The sequence below is a fragment of the Mustela nivalis genome (assembly GCF_964662115.1).
Source record: "Mustela nivalis genome assembly, chromosome: 1".
NCBI classification, from domain to species: Eukaryota; Metazoa; Chordata; class Mammalia; order Carnivora; family Mustelidae; genus Mustela; species Mustela nivalis.
The window spans coordinates 174,331-192,783 of record NC_139020.1 but is presented as its reverse complement, the minus strand read 5'-3'; the positions used below and the strand labels follow the sequence as shown (position 1 = coordinate 192,783).

The 18,453-nt window shown below is 59.2% G+C and overlaps 1 protein-coding gene across 11 annotated transcripts in view; it reads left to right on the top strand.

Annotated features, from left to right (window-relative positions):
* The first annotated feature begins 3,569 nt into the window (after window positions 1–3,569).
* The window catches only part of DIP2A (disco interacting protein 2 homolog A), a 95,970-nt gene continuing 81,086 nt past the window's right edge, over window positions 3,570–18,453 (top strand). For 7 of the 11 annotated variants that reach the window (XR_014298796.1, XR_014298797.1, XR_014298798.1 and 4 more), the window contains exon 1: window positions 3,570–3,941. Coding sequence is in view for 8 of the 11 variants with exons in the window: in XM_082683243.1 (XP_082539369.1) it covers window positions 3,851–3,941 (91 nt within the window). In the remaining 3 variants the exon portion in view is untranslated. The remainder of the gene's footprint in view (window positions 3,942–18,453) is intronic. The other 4 variants (XM_082683246.1, XM_082683245.1, XM_082683244.1 and 1 more) reach the window with 2 other exon arrangements.

The following is an 18,453-nucleotide window of genomic DNA, read 5'->3' as shown; positions in this document are numbered from 1 at the left end:
AAGTGTGTGGGTATCGGAGTTCTGGGTTCTTCTCAGAGCTCAAGTTCTCCAGCTCACTCGGTATTTGAGTCAGAGCTGGGTTCCGGGGGTGGCACATGCTGCTTCTGGAACCGGAAGCAGTCCAACGATGTCTGGCTTTCTAATTGTTGAAGGCACCGGGTGCAGGAATTGTCTTTTACTTTCAGAAGGCTGCCCTGTGGGACACCGCTGACCGACGGGTGCCCCAAACTGGGACGGCGCTGCAGGACCCTGATGTCGGCGGTGGCTACGTACATAGCAGACAACATGGCGCTTGCGCCTGCGGCTAAACAGAGGACCTGCGCACCACCTGAAAGATGATGGGCTGTGCCCAGAACAGGTAGCCCGAGGACACTGCGTGCTTTTTATCATGCTATCAGGCTTCCTTTCACGTGTACCGTCTGCTGATGGGAGGAGAGGGGATACGGATAGGGGTCAAGATCCGGGTAAGGAGAGAACAGTAAAGATTCGCAAGCTTGTCACTCCGTGTCTCCGGGTCGTTCTTGCTGGCGAGAGCGACACCCTGATCTTCAGAGGATTTCTTAGTCCCTACGGAGCAGCTGCCTCTCACCAAGGTCTCCAGCTCATCTGGCTGGTGAACATGTTGTTCTTGGCCGAGCGGGATGATGCAGTCATCAACATGGCCTTCGGACAAAACTCTGTATTTGGTCCACGTGTCCCACAACCACAACCTGGGGGCCAACATCAGCCGTCAGGCATGTGAGTAAAGGGGTCTCCAAGAGAGATTCTTGTTGTGTCAAGCCACTAAGTGTGCGGTCATTTGTTACGTGGCTCTGGATACCCCGTCACGCCCGCAGCACCCCTTCAGCAAGTTCATACCCTGTTTGCGCAGGTCTTAAAACCCACATCATAGAAGATTGCTTGTGAGCCAGGAACTCCTTCCAGCCAATGTTATTTTCTTAATTTATTTAAATTCAGTTAATTCACATGGAGTGTATTACTGGTTTCAGAGGTAGAGGTCAATGATTCATCGGTTGCACCTGACACCAGGGCTCATCACATCGCATGCCCTCCTTAACGCCCGTCCCCAGTCACCCCCCACCCCCCTCCAGCCACCCTCGGTTCGTTGCCTCGAGTTAAGAGTCTCTTATTGTTTGTCTCCTGTTTGATTTTGTCTTGTTTTATTTTCCTCTCCCTTCCTCTATGTTCATCTGCTTTCTTTCTTAAATTCCAAGTATCAAAGAGATCACATAATTGTCTTTCTCTGACAGACCGACTTCGCTCAGCACAGTCCCCTCCGGTTCCATCCACGCTGATGCCAAGGGCAGGACGTCTCCCTTTCTGATGGCCGAGTCACATTTCGTCGTGTAGACGAACCCCGTCTTCTCTGTCCGTGCATCTGCCGACGGACGTCTGGGCTCTTCCCGCAGTCTGGCTGTTGTGGGCATCACTGCTGTGAACACTGGGGGCAGGGGCCCCTTCGGGTCACTACATTTGTCTTCTGCCCAATTTTGTATTGACATTCCAGCTCCTTTCCGATTTCTGCAAGGGTAATGCTGGTGAGTTAAATGTATTGGGGACCAGCACTCATCAAACACACTCATAATCCAGGCCCACACAAATTTTCCAGTTCCTGGAAGTACATGTTGGCTGGTCTTCCAGCTTGTTTGGGTTGAATGGTATCTCCGCCCCCTCTCAGAAGAGGAGGTTGAAGTACTAACCCTGAGTACCTGGGTCTTTGCAGAGGATCCAGTTCAGAGGAATTCCTCCGGGTGGGCTCTAATTCCCTATCACTGGTGTCCCCCTAAGTAGGGGAAATTCAGACACAGAAACAGACACGCGTGGAGGGGAAAAGGCATGTGACTATGAAGGCATAGACGGGTGTCACACACGCACAAGCCGGGGAACACTGACCATGGCCAGCGAACCAGAAGCTGGGAGAGAGGAGTGAGACTTCTCAGAGCTCACAGCAGGACCCACACATGCTGTCCTTTTTTTCTTTAAACCTATTATTATTTTTTTTAGTAATGTCTACCCCCAACGTGGGGCTCTAGCTCATGACCCTTAGACGGAGAATCCCATGCTCTTCCGACGGAGCCAGCCAGGTGCCCCCATGCTGTCTTGTTCTGACTTCTGGCCTCCAGAGACAAACTCCTGGTAAGCCACCTTGTCTGGGCTCCAGTCCTTCTGAGGGGGAGGGGACTAGGGTTCCCCTTCTTTCTCATGCTTCCAACTAAATTATGCCCCCAAATAACTGTGTTAGAGGCGTCGGTCCGGCAGGCGGGGGAAGGAGTGCTTGCTACATAGGGAGAGGGAAGGCACATGGGTAGGCTGGGGAGTGCAAACCTTTGATGGCATCTAGCGAGATACCAAACACCTGCAACCGGGTCATGGCCCCAGCTTTTCCCAGCCAGGGCCCCACACTCGGCATAACAGAACTGCCTTGGTCGGGAGTTCACCATCTTTGAGGTATTCGTCTCTGGGCCTGGCCCTGGTCTTTGTCATCTCAGCGCGGCAGACGATTCTCTACCTGCAACCGAAGACCCGTCATCCGCGCCATCCGCTACCCGTTGTTTTTCTATTCCTTTTAGATTTCCATTTATTTTTTAAGAGTTTTATTTATTTTGTTGACCGAGAGAGGGTAAGCAGGGGAGCACAGGGGAGGGAGGGAGCAGACCCCCCCGGAGCAGGGGGCCCGCGCAGGCCTCGGTCCCGGGACCCCCGCATCCTGACCTGAAACGAAGACTGACCAGGCGCCCCAGTTTTCTTTAATTTAATTTTTTAACGTCGGCTTCACGCCGCCCGCGGCGCCCCGCGCAGGCCTCGAACTAGGACCCGGGACTGAGGGCGGAGCCGAGGTCGGAGTCGGGCACTCCAGGGCCGAGCCACCTGGCGCCCCGGTCCTTCTCCGGGGCTTCGGCGGCGCCCCGAGGGCCCCGGGCCGCACACCCTCCCGGGCGGCTGCCATCGCGCGTCCCCGCCGGCGACCTCCGCGGCGCTCCCGGGTCCCTCCCGCCGCCGCCGGCTTCTCCCGGCGCGGAGGCCGCGTTCGGGCTCCAGACCCGGGAGCGGAGGGTCCCCGCGGGGCTCCGGCCGGCCTGGCCCGTCGCGGGGCGCGGGGTCGGGGTCCCTCGGGCCCGGCTGCGGCGGCTCCAGGGCGGACACACGCCCCTGCCGCGCCCCGGGGCTCCCGGGGTCCCCGCGTGGTCCGCAGCGGCCGCGGGGCTCACCCCGGCCGCGCCCGGAAAAGGACGCGCGCGAACACGCCCGCAAGCCCGGGGCCCCGCGCGTCCCCGCCGGCGCCGCAGCCGCGGTCCGGGGCGCAGGGGGGCTGCGGGGGGGGCCGGCCCGGCGGAGAGCGGCGCCTCACCCCGGCCTCACCCCGGCCTCGGCGGCGGGCAGTGCCCAGCCCCGCTGCACAGCGTCCGGGGCCCCGCCGACCCGCCCGCCTCTCCCAACGCGGCTCGCGGGGCGCCCGCGCCGCCACCTCGGGGCGGACCGCAGCCCTCGGGTTTGCTGGGCGGGCCCGCGGCGGCAAGCCCCGCCCACGCAGGGCCGCGCACGCGCACTCTCTCGCGCACCCCGCCCGCCGCGCACGCGCACTCCGTGGCAGGGCCCGCCGGGAGGTCGGGCGCGCGGGCTGGCGTTCCCGCGCTCCTGCTCGCGCCCGCGCTCGTGCTCGCGCCCGCGCCGGTGCGGAGCGGCTCGGGCCGCGCCCCTACCCCGCCGCCTCAGCTCCCCGCGCGGCCGATGCGGGTCGCCGGGCTGCGGGCAGCGAGGTAGCCTCCGCCCGCGCCGCCGCCCGGCACTGGCCCGGCCCTTCCCGGGCGTGTCCGGCCTGGTCGTCCGCGGGGCGCGGCCGGAGCGGGCCATGGCCGACCGCGGGTGTCCGCTGGAGGCGGTGCCGCTGCCCGCCGAGGTGCGGGAGAGCCTGGCCGAGCTGGAGCTGGAGCTGTCGGAAGGTGAGCGGCCCGGACCCCGGACCCGGACCCCGGACCCCGGACCCCAGCCCGGCCCTGCCCGCGGGACCCCGTCCTCACCCGGAGCCGGCGAGTTGGACCCAGCCCGGCCCGGCCCTGACCCCGGACCCCCCCGGACCCTTGCTTGGCCCTGACCCCAGGCCCCCGCCCAGGCCTCACTGCGGACCCCTGACCCCCGACCGGGACCCCCGACCGGAACCTCTGACCCCGACCGGAACCTCTGACCCCGACCGGGACCCCTGACCGGAACCTCTGACCCCGACCGGGGACGCCCGCCCTCACGCCGGGCCCCAGCGCACACACACACCTTCCCCGCCCGTCCCCCTCGGCCCTGGCCCCGGGGCCCCAGATCCCACCCGGTGGGGACCCTGGGACTTCAGACCCGGCCCGGGTCCCCCTCCGGCCCTCCCCCTGGAGGAGAGCCTGGCCCTCAGCCGGAGATCTGGACCCCACCACCCCCTTCCGCGCCAGCCTTTGGGTTCCAGGCCGGTCACCGGGCCCTGCGTGTGGCCGCCAGCACGTGAGTGGGACAGGAAGGGCCGTGCGGGTTGGAGCCGCGGCGCGTTGCTCCCAGCTTCGGAGGCGGGTCAGGGCTTCCCGAGGGGCCGGGAAGCTGCCTGCAGCCTGGCTGTCCGTGTGCCCCGTGCTGGACCAGCACCTGCGCGTCCGCCTCGTTCAGGCCGGAAGATCACATGCAGAGCCCTGGGCACTTCGCACGGGCGTGTTGCCCCGTTTCTGGAACATTTACAACGTTCGGGGAAAGCTCGGCGAGTGCTGGTCTGTTGGAAAGAGGCTGCAGTAAGGGTGCGTCAGAGGTCGGTGGCCGCGGCCTCCAGACGACCCTCCCCGAGACCTGGGTCCTGAGCTTGTGTTTGGAGGCGTTGCCCCCGGTGTTCAGGGCAGCCGGTGGCCCTGGAGGAAACACGTCTCCATGTTGGAGCCTTAAGAGCATTTTCAGTTTCCAGCGTCCGAGTCCTCAGAGCCCAGCTGTCCTTCAGGTTTCGGGTTGGGGCAGAGAATTTCTGAAAGGGCCGTCCCGGTGTGTGCCCCTCGGACTCTGGCATCGAACCCCCACGAAGCTCCGAGTGGAGGGCGCGGTTGTCCCCGTCCCCGTCCGAGGGTGCGGCACCCGCTTGCAGCCCGTCTGAGCCGGGCGCTGGGCGTTTTCAGGCTCTGCCCTGTGGCACGTGTCCGTGAAGCGAGCGCGTAGGCCGTGGTGGCTGGGAGAAGGCTCTGGAGAGGCCTGCGGGGCTCCCGTGAGGGCCGTTCCGGCCGGAGGTGCGCACCTTTGCTCCCGGCCACGCGGCCACCTGCCCATCAGGCTGCGACGTGTCACGAGTTTTTGCAGATGGCTCCCGACCCCTCCGCGGCCTTCCCCGTGCCCTCCGCACTCCTCGTCTTGCGGTTGCACGTTGGAGGCTTTCCAGGAGCGGACAGGAGAGCGGGTCCTTTAAGACTTGGTGACCGGTCGGTGGGAACAGGTACTGGGTGAGAGACGCGCTTCGTTGCCCGCGGCTGCGCTGTCCCCTTGGTGGCGTGTGCGCGGGCTGTAGAGCCGAGTGAGGCTGTCAGGCTGCCGGCGGAGAGCAGCGGGAAAGCCAGCTCGGCCGAGAAGGCCGTGAGCAGAGCCTTGGGAAGAGAGGACAGAGTGCCCTGTGCCAGGAGGCCGGAGCCTGGCCTGCGTCCCAGCTTCTAGACTCGCCTGACACCTTTCTTTTGGCCCAAATAGGTCAGTGATGATTCAGGCACAGCCGCACTTGGCCCTGTTCCCCGGGGGTCCCCACACCTCTGACGCCGGCTTTGTCCGTTTGCGCGGGGCCTGTGGGGATGCCGGCCGGCCTCCCGGTGGACTCGGAGACGGTTTGCGGCCACGGCCGCGTCTTGGGCCGGCCCTCGGCGTCTTCACGCATCTTGGCGGCAGTTGGTACGTGCCCCGGAACTTCGCCGGAGGACGGCGGCTCTGAACTTGGGTTTGGCCAGCTGTCCGAGGAGGGACGCAGCGGCCGTGCGGACGTCCGTGGTTCTTGTGGGGGTTCCGTCGGACGAGAGAGTACGGGAACGGGCCTCGAACCTCAGGAGGTGTTTTATGGACGCGGTTCAAGGAAGGTTTCGCTAAGGGAGCAGGTCCTGAAGCCGCCCACGGGAGTCCTGTCATCGTTTCTGTGTTTCGATCAAGTAGAGTCGTCAGCGGGGCCTTTGTCCGGAGACTCCCGTCCCCCCCACCGTGTGTGCGGGAGACAGACTAATAATTCAGGGTAAAGGGGTGTCCGTTAGGGGGACTTCTCCGAAGGAGACGTGCATGGAATGTAGGGTCGGCACGGCGAGGCGGCTGAGGGGGCCGAGGACAGTAACAGACCAAGTGCTGCCCGCTGGAGACGGGTCATGGTAGGGGCCTGGGTAATCGGAAAACCCCGCACGGCTTCCCTTGCCCTGCACACCGGTCGGGACTGGCTGGGAGTGTGGCCCTGCCTTTGCTCACGACTCACGTGTGGTCCCACTGGATCGTCATCATTGACCGCTGTCATTGGGGTCAGCCCTTGGGGGGCTTCTGGTCTCAGAATACACTGATTTTTTTCCTCGAGGGCAGGTTTGTTGGCTTTATGTTAGGAGCTCCCCAGAGGGAGATAATGCACAGCTCTGGTCTTGCCCCCCAACTTCCCCGGCTGTTTCATCCTTCTTAGGAAGAAGAGGGTAAAGGTGGGATGTCCCGCTCTTCCTAGACAGCCGTGGCCCCCACCGCGAACACGCGTGGACTCACACGTCGGCCTGGGAGAGTGTCTGTGGGTGAAAATGAGATTATTAGACTTTAGAAAACAATTAATTCCCAAACACTGCTCGTTTACCTATTGCAGTGTCCAGTTACCTTCCGGATGGCTCACAGCTCGTGTTGGTGCGGCGCACCCCCTCGGGGCTGGGGCGCTGAGCTGCTTTAAAACCCGGATGTTGGTGTCGGGTTCGTGCTTTGTCAGAGGCGCCTGCAGTGGCTCAGAAAGGAACTGGGTGCGCAGTTGGCGACCCTTGTCCCGCTCCTGTGCCTTTGTCCCTCCTGTGGGCAGTGGGACTGTTGACAAGCTTTACCTTTAGTCTGTTTCTTGTTTTCCTGCGTTTTGTTAGTGCAGGGCCTCAGCCTGGAGGCGGGCGAGCAGGAAGGGGAAGGCTCTGTGGGTGCAGAGGAAGGGGCTTCTGCACAAAGCTTTCTTCCTGGTTCCACGTCCTTAATGTCTGTGACTGTGATGGAATTCTTAGTTTTCACAATGGTGACCTGACGTTGCTTTTACATCAGTGAACATTGGCTGTGCCTCCTGCATACTTTGTGATATGTTAGAGTTCTCGGGTCTACAAATTCTTCCCATCCATCAAAGCCCAGCCCAAATCCCTTCTTATTTTGAGCTTTTCCTGATCATCTCTGACGTGGCCGCTTTCCTGGAGGTGTCATCACACGTGTTCTCACCTGTGGGATTCTTGGCACTTTTTGTTTTTTTGTAGTTGTTATGTGTATATATTCGTGCATCCCGTAATTGTTGAGTGCCCACTGGGTACTCGCTAATGTTTCAGCTGCCCGCGGCCAGGTTAGCTCTGTTTCTCCACTGACAGCTTTGCACACTGTTTTTTTAACAAGTAATGCGGGTACAGGGGCCGAGAAGTGAACTAGTTCAAAGGAAATGTGGGCTGGAGTGAGTGAGTGTGAGTGAGCGTGAGTGAGCGTGACGCCCCCACCAGGTGCTTTCTAGGGTCCATTTTCTGGGTTTCCTTCCAGAAGTAATCTGCCAGTGTGCGTCCTCTGGGGGTCCCTGAGACCTTTTTTTCCTGGGCGCCTGCGAAGGAGGTCTGTGTTCGCAGGGATGCTGAGGCGTCATCTCCGTTCTCTGTGTTTGCCCTGGTGGTAGAAAGCAACGCTGGCGGCTTCGTCAAGGCCAGGCCCCCCACCCCCGGTCAGCAGCAGAGATAGGGGCCACTTCCACTTACAAGTGTCCTTCCTCGATGAAACGGTAAAACTTAATTTTCCCAAGTCTCGACCCTTGAAGACCCGTCTTTCTAGTAGTCCACGTGAGGAGATGGGAAGCGCCTGGCAGAGCCGCGGGGCCTGCTGGGAGGGACGGGCCTCCTGCGCCCTGACTTGCAAAGTGAACGGCCGCTGTCATGGCAGGATCCGTGTTTCCTGGAGAAACGGGCGCTGGACGGACCGCAGGCGCCGGACGGGTGTGTGGTGGACGAGAACAAGTGTCAGTTTATGGCCAATGACCATGCTTGTGCTTTTGAACAAAAATTAAGATTTTATAAAACTTATCGGCACACGAGCAGGACAGCCTCTCATTACTTAAACTTTTTTGATGAGATCAGCGGCAATATTACTGTCAGTTTTTGATATTATGTAATGGAACGTGTCAACCTTAGGAAGATCAGTGTATCATGCTGCAGATTTGTGCGCAGGAGACAAGATCTTTCAAAATACAGACCATCGGGCTGTGACCCAACAGGACGACAACTCACTGGTGCGGTTTTAGGCTCCGCCTTGCTCCCAGCCTGTGAGAAAGCACCGCTGCCTTGTTTGGGGGGCGGTCTGGAAGGGCTGCCCGAACACTCCGCCCTCTTCCACGGCTGTAGCCGGTTCGCCTGTCGGCGCGACGGAGCCACGTGTTGGAAGAGGCGGGACGCGGAAGCAGAGGGGACTCCAGCCGACTGTTTGCTGCGAAGCCGGGGAGGAAGACAGCACCTGTCCTCACTGAATGTTTTTGGCTCTGGAAGTCTCTTATTTTTTTAAATTAAAATATATTTATGTTGACATAGTTTATTATAAACAAATTTGAGTGAATTAAACATTTAAAAATTTCACCGTTTTAATTCCTAATACGGTAAATGTTGATCGATAAAAACAGACACAAACAAAAGCTCTTCTGATTTCTGAGAGTGTGAAGGGGTCCTGCATCCAAAACCTTTGAAAAGTTCTAGTCCATGCAACTCTAATAACAACGTTTAAGGAAATGCCCAGATGTCACTGTATATTTCTTTATACTTTTTGGAACAGATTTTTCAGCTGTTGTCGGCACAATAGGATTTCTCTTTATATTTGTAAAGACAATCAGATGCTTCTGAAAGTTATACTTACTAAATGCTTACGTGTCCCACTTTACATGATTTGGGAATATTCCTTTTGGAATTTTTTGTAGTGAATCATTCTAGCACAGTCTCCTTATAAAATTTTTTTTCTTTACAGAATTTTGATATATTTTTAAGAGAGTGTCAGTACTGTGATTTCAGGTTTAGTACCCTAAAACTTTCCACATGCCGTCCATTGCCAACTCTTCTGTACTGTTGAATTCCTGCCTTTGTTTAAACTTCACTTTCTCTCTGAGGTTCCGCCTTCCTCTGGGAAACACCCCCTTCTCCGGTGAGGCGCGTTTGCCCCGTGTCCCCGTCGTGCTAGCAGTGTCCCTCCGGCGCGGTTCACCGCGTGGGTGTGTGTGTCTGCGAGCTCCGCGACTTCGTGGGGCGGGAGGTTGGATCTCATCTTTGTGTCCCCAGCACCTGGCATATATGAGGCATTTTAATAAGTGTTTAATTAGTAAAAGTAAAAACTACACATGGTGCTTATTTTCAGTGTTTTAAACCTTTTATTATCTTTTATTTTAAGTAATCTTCGTGGCCACTGTGGGGCTCGGATGCATGGCGCCGAGATCCAGACTCGCACCCTCCACGGCCCGAGCCATCCAGGCACCCTGTTTGCAGTTGCACATCCAGAATCACCGTGCCTGGCTGAGCCCTTAGCTTTCTCGGTGACCGTCTTCCAGATTCAGTGAAGCTGTTCATCAGCAGGCAGACCTGCGTCTCAGGGTGCCACAGCCCTGGATTTGGTGCAGTTGCTCTGACTACCAGGAAGAAAGTACCGGCGAGTCCCCACTGGTGTGTGGCTCAAGTCTCAAGTGCCATCTGGAAGGGTCTGGCGGGCCCTGAGGTGGCCACGACGCCCCCATGGCCTCAGCTCTGGGCTGTGGGTCCACGCCACCCGCACGCTGAGGCCACGCTTCTGTTGCAGGAATACAGAGGCAGGCGGGAGTCCGGGAGCCTGTGGCTCCTGCCGGGGCCTTTGGCGCGAGGACCCATGCAGCCTGAAACTTGCTGAGAGCCGAGTCGAGTCTTAGACTGTTTGCGTGCAGCCTGCCTCCTCCCTCTGCCGCTGCGAGGGGTCCCCTGGGTCGTGCCGCGCCCCACCCTCTGGCTCGCTCCCCGTCCCCCTCACAGGCCTGTCTCCCCGAGGTCGCTTGCGTGTGTGTTCCGTCTTAGCATTGCTTCTCAGGGCTCCTGAACTGCCGTGGGGCTCTCTGGTTTCGACCTGGGTGGAAAGGCTGACGTTCCTGGGGTTGTGGCTTAAGTGTCTCCCCCGACAGTGTGCGCTTGGAGACTGGACGTGCCGCACAGTTGTTGGTCCGTGCGTATCGAGTTGAATTATTCCCTCTCTCAGGACCCGCGTGCCTGTGGCTGGCTGTGGTTTAGGTGTCCACGGTGACGCTTCCTGAGAGCTGGGGCCAAGCCCACCTTACCCTCTCGGGGCGCTGGCGTGTCTTCCACGTCCAGGGACTTCTGTCCATCCAGGCTCTGCTGAAAAGAGAGGCAACAGCTGGAACTGGGGGAGGCGGTTTTAGACCAGTGCTCAGGACCCCCGGGCAGGGGACTTCGCGTGACAGGGCGGAGCATCCCAGCCGGGTGGGTTGGCTGAGCGCGGTGACTCAGGTGCTGCGAAGGGGCGGGCGGTAGGAGGCGGCCGGAGCCTGGGCCGGGTCTGCTGGCTCCACCAGCGCCTGCTTGAGGGGTCGTGAGGGACCGCGGGACCTTGTGTTCCATCAGCGTGTGTCCGTGAAGACTCCCTGGCTGCGTGCCAAGAGCGGCTTGCGGGGAGGCATGCGTGAATCGGGCTCAGGTCACCCGGGGCAGGCACTGCTGGGAGAGGAGTGGTAGTGCCGGGGTGCGACTGCCGAGGGGACAGCACGGAGCCGGGGTGCGACTGCCGGGGGACAGCACGGAGCCGGAGTGCGACCGCCGGGGGACAGCACGGAGCCGGGGTCCGACTGCGGGGGTACAGCACGGAGCCGGGGTACGACTGCCGGGGGACAGCACGGAGCCGGGGTCCGACTGCGGGGGTACAGCACGGAGCCGGGGTACGACTGCCGGGGGACAGCACGGAGCCGGGGTACGACTGCCGGGGGACAGCACGGAGCCGGGGTCCGACTGCCGGGGGTACAGCACGGAGCCGGGGTCCGACTGCCGGGGGGACAGCACGGAGCCGGGGTGCGACTGCCGGGGGACAGCACGGAGCCGGGGTGCGACCGCCGGGGGACAGCACGGAGCCGGGGTGCGACCGCCGGGGGACAGCACGGAGCCGGGGTCCGACCGCCGGGGGACAGCACGGAGCCGGGGTCCGACTGCGGGGGGACAGCACGGAGCCGGGGTCCGACTGCGGGGGGACAGCACGGAGCCGGGGTCCGACTGCCGGGGGACAGCACGGAGCCGGGGTCCGACTGCCGGGGGACAGCACGGAGCCGGGGTCCGACTGCCGGGGGACAGCACGGAGCCGGGGTGCGACTGCCGGGCTCGGCTGGAGCTGCCGCCCGCATGCACAGGCCGGCATGGGGAAGGGGAGGGTGCTGGGAGGGAGGGGAACGCAGTTGCTCGGCTGTTCAAGGCAGGAATGGCCTACCACGGCCCCTGCGATGGTGGGGACCCCAGCTACTTGGCCTGATTGTGCTGCTGTTTTGGGGTGACTGCAGACTGCACCCACAACTGGGGACAGGATGTGGTTATTGAACGCTTCATCCAGATAACAGGTTCCGTGAATATCACGGATTTGCTATCCTGATGCTTAAAACACCTTCCCTGTCAGTTTAACAGGCGTCTGTGCCTAACCTGATTCCTGAGCACTAGTTGCAGGCTAGCTCGGAGACCGCGCGGCGCTCGCAGCCCGCCGCCCGTGTGGGACCCCTGGCACTGCCGCCTTCTCCCCAGGACCGGCGGCAAGGGGCACCTCCAGAGAACGGTGTCCTGCCTCTGTGTCCCGCACTCCGCAGCCCTGAGGACCTCGAGGACAGGGGTGTGGCCATCCTGCGAGCTGCTGGCTGGGTCTGCAGGGGGACCCTTTCGGGGCCGGCTGGCTGTGCCTCAGTTTCTCCCGGGGCACTCGCGGGCAGTCTTGGGGGGGCACCCCCAGGGCAGGCCTTCAGCTGAGGCGTGGGTTGTGTGGGGGTCCGAGTCGCACACTGTCCGGAGCCCCTGTGGGCTGTTCGGTCCCCTCTCTTGGAGACCTTTCATCTGACCGCGTGGGGTAGGTGTACGCCTCGGACTTTGAAGTCTGCAAAGAGGCTTGACGGGGTGCCCTGGTCTGCTAGAATGAAGACTCTGTGCCTGGCCACACGTCCCCATGGAAGCAAGAGCGGGGGAGGGGAGTGGCGTCACCCCTGCGCCCCGTGACCAGCACCCACTCCTCACGCCACGAGCCCCCAGTGAACGGTCGTCCTGTGGTGCTGCCACACGCCCGGCTCTCTCCGCCAGGGTCCAGGCTGAATGTCCGGCTCTTCTAGTTGAAAAGTACAGAAGAGTTGTGATTTTTGAAGACACATTTTTACTCATTTTTTTCATGTGTTCTTTTACCTGATGTGATAATGCAATATTTATTTAAATTTAAGGGCGTCTGGATGGCTTAGTCCACTGAGTGTCAGCCTTCGGCTCAGGTCATGATCCTGGAGTCCCGGGATCGAGCCCCACAGGGGACTCCTGGCTCAGCTGGGAGCCTGCTTCTCCCTCTGCCTGCTGCTCCCCCGCTTGGGCTCTCTCCTCTCTCTCTCTCTCTGACAAATAAGTAAATAAAATATAAATAAATAAATAAATAAAATGAATTCATACAACGTGTTTGGTCGCTGTACTGTGACGTAGCTGAAGAGAGGGTTGTGTTATTTTATCCTGCTCCGCTTGTAGATCTTTTACAACTAATTTTTAAAAGATTTTATTATTTATTAATTTGACAGAGAGAAAGAGAGACAGTGAGAGAGGGAACACAAGCAGGGGAAGCAGGAGAGGGAGAAGCAGGCTCGCCGCGGAGCAGGGAGCCCCATGCGGGGCTCGATCCCAGGACCCTGGGATCATGACCTGAGCCGGAGGCAGAGGCTTAACGACTGAGCCGCCCAGGCGCCCCTCAGAACTAATCTTTGCTGCAGCATTTTGTTGGCAGTAAGCTTGCTTCTGAGTGCGACGGCAGTCTTCATGGATCAGTCTTCATAGACAAGATTGTCTGACCTTTCTGATACTGTGCTTATGCATCACAAAGAGTAGGACATTACATACTGCACGGCAAAGAAGAACCTGTAATCAGTGAAAGACACAACACCTGAAAACAGTTGCCTCTGTCCTTTACTGATCAAGACTCACCTGGACGGACGCCCCCGGACGCCCCGGACGCCCTCGTCCTCCTGCACACAGGAGACGAGCGGCTTCTGTGTTTGAGATGTCCGGGATCCTTGGGACGGCCCCTCAGGTGGTCCCTGGGCCAGTAATCGTGCAGGGTTTCCTTCCAGACTTGGGCTTTGTGTCGCTCAGCTCGAAGGGACGAGTGGAAGTCCTGTCCTGTCCGTTTACACTGACTTCATGCCTCGAGAGTCTCGTAGTAGAAATAGCAGAGAAAGATCTTTTGTTTCCCTTCAGATTTCAGAACTTTTTCTCTAGGATCTTTGATAAAAGACCTTTAAATTGAGTATCTGAAATGGGAAAGGACACGTTCATGCTGTCGAAGCAGGTGAGTAACTCAGAAGCGCGTGTCGTGTCGTGGAGAGTTCCTGCTGAACTCCGGGCTCTGCTGGCTTGTCTCTGAGGCTGGGGGCTGTGGAAGAGCCCTTTTCAGGAAACACTAAAATCAGGATAATTTAGAGATAAAGGGTATAGAAATGAGATAATCTGGCCTCATTATTGGGTAATTTTGGCATCACGGGCTCAATTGTATCAATTCGTATGTTGAAGACAAGTTCATATGTGAAGACTTAATGTGGAATTTAACTTAGCAAATTCGTAGTTGGGACTCTATTTAAAGAACGTCCTTCAAGGTGGGGATGCAGGTTAAATGAAGTCGTGGGTGGGCTCTGATCCGACAGGACCTGCGTCCTCCCTAGACGAAGAGGTGGCGGGAGCGCACGCGCAGAGAGGCCGTGTGAGGACAAACAAGAAGGTGGCTGTGTGCAAGCCCAGGAGAGCCTCAGGGGGACCCAAAGCTGCTGACGGGGGTCAAGTACGTTTCTGTTGTTGAAGCCACCCAGTCTGTGGTCCTGTTAGGGCGGCTCGAGCAGACGAAGACTCTGTGTCACCCTGTCGCTCAGCAGCATTCAGCAGACTGGGGCCGTGGCCTAGCGAGGGCTGAAAGACCCACCGACGGTGGCCGTTTCGTAGGTGTGTGCGGGCCCCCCACGGGGAGCCTCTGTTGGTTCGGGCGGGCCCGGCTGATGGAATAGAGTTTCTTCCCGTTGGTGCGAGAGCACGAGTGAGGAGGGCGTCCTGGGAGGGCGGGGGAACGTGCTGGACAAAGGGGGACGAGCCAAGGCCGAGTGCCCGGGGGTCTCCAGACAGGGCTCCCCAGGCCACACGGGCAGACAGGGCTTCTTGGGAGAGGCGGGGGCCGGTTTACAGCAGGGTTCATGCATCCTAGTGGGGAGCTGGGACTGGGCCCTCTGGAGCCTAGACCAGTGTGGAGAGAAACTCAGGTGCCTCCTGCGGCCGGATGGGTGTTGCGGACGGGTGAGGTGAGCAGGGCCGAGACGGGCGCCTGTCCTCTCTAGAGCGGCGCAGTAGAAGCTTCTGTGCTGGCGGAGATGGGTTGTGCTGGGGCTGCCACGGCCACTAGTGTACCACGGCAGCCGCCAGCCACGTGTGTGGGCGTGGGAACCGAGTAGCCCATTTAACTGATTTTTAATTAATTAAAATGTAAATCTAAAACTTAAAATTTTAGGGGTCCCTGGAAGGGCTGGGGGGCTCAGTTGGTTAAGCATTTGTCTCTGGCTCAGGTCATGATCTCCGGGTCCTGGGATGGAGTCTGGGGTCAAGCTCCCTGCTACGTAGGGAGCTTGCTTCTCCCACTCCCTCTGCTGCTCCCCCTGCTTGTGCGTCCTCCCTGTGTCAAATAAATAAAATAAAAATCTTTAAAACTTTAAATTTTAAAATACTCCCATAGAATTAGGAATATAATAAAGATCTGTCCATCTACACTCCTATTAACATTACAATTGGTAAGGAAGAGGCAAAAGTCTTTGTAAACTGCGAGTTTGCTTCCACAGACCAGTCCCCGAGAGTCAGTGAAGTGTCAGAGCCAGTGAGAGGGCCGCACCAGTGCCGGGTGCAGGACCGTCCTGGGGACTGGGAACGCACCTTCACACCCGGAAGAGGGGATGGGAGAGTCTGTCGGGAGAAGCCCTGCCCTTTCACAACGGCAGCAAAATCACACGGTACCCAGGCATGTCCACCGAAGATGTGGCAGCTCTCCTTCAGAAATCCACAGACGATCGCTGGGGACCTTCGGCCGACCGGTAACAGGAGAGTGAGACCGTGGTGCCCCGTGGTGGGGTGGAGAAGGACCCTCGGTATTTCATGCGTGCGTGCAGACCGCAGACTTGTCTGTCCGTTCTGACCCTGGGACTTGTACAAGGCTCTGCTGCCGAGAAGAGTTGAGACATTTCTCAGGTGGGAAGAAAAGAACAAGGCTAAGGCTCACTCCCTGCGAGATACCCACGATTAATTTTAAAACTCTGGCAATAGGTAAATAAATGAATGTGGTGTGCTGCGTTACTTGGGAGGGCACACAGTGGCCACGGCGGTAGACGAGGGTCACTAGAGCAGTGGCGGGCTCTGCCCTGCAGAGGGTCGTAAGAGATCCTGCGAGAGCAGCGGCGGCTTACGTGGCCTGCGTGGATGGCGCCGGGAAGCCAGGGCGGCTCCCGAGGAGGGGTGGCCTGTGGCCTGGCGGGGGCAGTGCTTGCAGGGCCGGTTTCTTACCTGCGTGCACATTTGTGTGATACAACTTGTCAGCCAAGAGCTGTACCTTGTGTAAAGCTGCTCTTGATCTGCAGAGAGTGTGGAGGGAGAGCGACAAGCAGACCGTGCCAGGCACAGAGCCCCGCGGAGGGCTCAGTCCCACGACTTCCGGATCAGGCCCCGGTCGGAAATCAGGAGTCGGCTGCCCAACCAGCTGAGCTGCCCAGGAAGAATCGGACTGTCCTCTGTGGCTCTGCTGTCCGTCTCCTCGTGTGGCCTGAGTGGGTGTCGGGGTCTGACTCGGATTAGACAGGGAAATGTAGATGAGCTGACCGGTCAGGAGGCTACGCTTGGGTTGGGCACTGCGACGGTGCTGAGTGTGGTCCGCAGCTTCTCGATGTACGGTAGGTTGATGTACGGTACTCATGGTACGCACCCGTGTACCTACCACCCGATTTTTCAAAACATGAAGATTTTGTTAGATCAGCTTCAGATCTTTGCAGAGAGAGTGTGAGCCGCACTCCGGTTCTGTCCCCGACCCCCGGCTCCCTCCTGAGCTTGGCGTTGGCGCATTGTGCTGCGTTTCCGTATATCCTTAAACAGCGTATTGTGCTGTTTTCATGCTTTAAGACTTTTCATCAGTCACCAGTATGAGTCCTTCTGAAACTTGCTTTTCATCCCAAATTATGTTTTTAGAATTATGGTAATGGTGGTGTTAATATATGTTCTAACTAACTGCTTTGGGACAGTCTTACATGATTACACTGTGGTGTATTCATTTTTTCCCTTGAGTGTCTACTTTTTAAATTAGCAAACCATTTTTAGAGCAGTTTGAGGTTCAGAACCCAGTGGCGTGGCCAGCGCAGCGTCCCTGTGCCCCGCCGCGGCCGGTCCCCACCGTCAGGGCCCACGTCTGTTCTCTCAGTGAGCTGCGAGCTCCCGTCGCTCACGACGCTGAGAGGACACGTCGCCCGTGCCGCCTCGGCTGCCTCGTGGCGGGGTGTGTGCTGCGGGTTCGGACGTGCGTTTAGTGACATTCGTCCATCGTTTCCCATGCGGTCCCGAGTGTCGTATTTGAAAGAAACGGAGGGCGACCCCTCTGCAGCTGGCAGCGGCCTCGCCCCATCCACGTGGAGGAGGGTCCCCCGGGGAGGCCCTGAGACCTCCGCCCAGGAGCGCACACAGGCCCGCAGGGCGAGGAGCTCCGGCCATGAGGAACGGAGAGCGCCTGCGGCCCGGCCAGGCTCACGTGGTGGCTGCTGGCGGGCAGCGTGGGGTCGCAGTGGGCTCAGTTTAGGAGGACGTGGAGCTGGGGCAGGTCCGGGCGGGTTTGGGAGGGGGCTCGCCGCCAGCGAGGTCCAGCCGCCGCTCCTGTTGTTCGGCAGGTCCGTGTGCTGCTCGACCGGGAGCCTACAAAAGCGGTCATTCCGTCCCTCCGCGGCCACGTCGTGAGGGGACATCTGGCATCGCTGGCCCTCCCCAGAGCGACTCAAGGAAGTACGTGTCTTCCTGAGAGCTCAGCGGCTCTAGAGACGTGGTTTTTACCGGTCTCTCGCCGTAGTGTGTTTCCTGGTGGTCCCCCCAGAATCGTGTTGTAGTCGGGACCTGTGAACGGGACCGTTTGGGGAGAAAAGCTCTTTGTAGATGGGACTGAGGATCTTGAGTGAGGGACCCGACGGTTCGGGTGGGACTTACGTGCCGTCAGCGGTGTGGTCAGGGGAGGGGCGGAGGGAGAGTGGGCGCGCAGACCGAGCGGAGCGGCAGGGGCACCGGGGCCCACACTGGAGTGATGTGGCCCCGACCGGGGAAGCCGAAGAGTCCAGGAGTGGGTTCTGCCCGAGAGTCCCCGGAGGTCGTGCGGCCGTTTTTCTCTCTGTGGCTCAGGGAAACTGACTTGAGACTTCGGCCCCAGCGCTCTGACGGGTACCTTCGCCTTGTTTTCAGCCACGAATTGGTCGTGGCAGCTGCAGGACACGAAGCCGCTCACCTCAGGCCTGCGGCGTACTTAGAGACGATGTTTTCTTCGTTCGTTTTTGTTCCATGTGGCCTCTTTGTGGACGATCCTGGAGGTCTGGAACAGGTTTGTTGTTTTCCTTTATGGTTAGTAATTTTTGTTTCCTGGGTGAGAGCTCTTTCCCTACCTCAGGGCCACGGAGACGTTCTTTTATGTTATTTTTTAAGAGCTTTATTGATCTTTCACATTGAGACGCGTAATCCACCTGGAGTTGAATTCTGTGGGAAGAAGTCATTTCGCTGCTGTTCTGTGTGGCTGCTCCGCCGACGGGCGTATTTGTGCGAAAGGCGCCTCTTCCTACTGCTCCGCCGTCTCCTTGTCTGTCTCGGGGTCTTACTGCGCTCAGTACCGCAGCCTTGCGGGGCGTGTCTGTGCCTGGTCACGTCTGCCTTTTTTTATTCCGAGTTTCATTTGCTGATCTCGGCTCTTTGCATTTCTCCACGTACGCTTTAGCATCAGCTTGCCTATTTCCACACACACCTG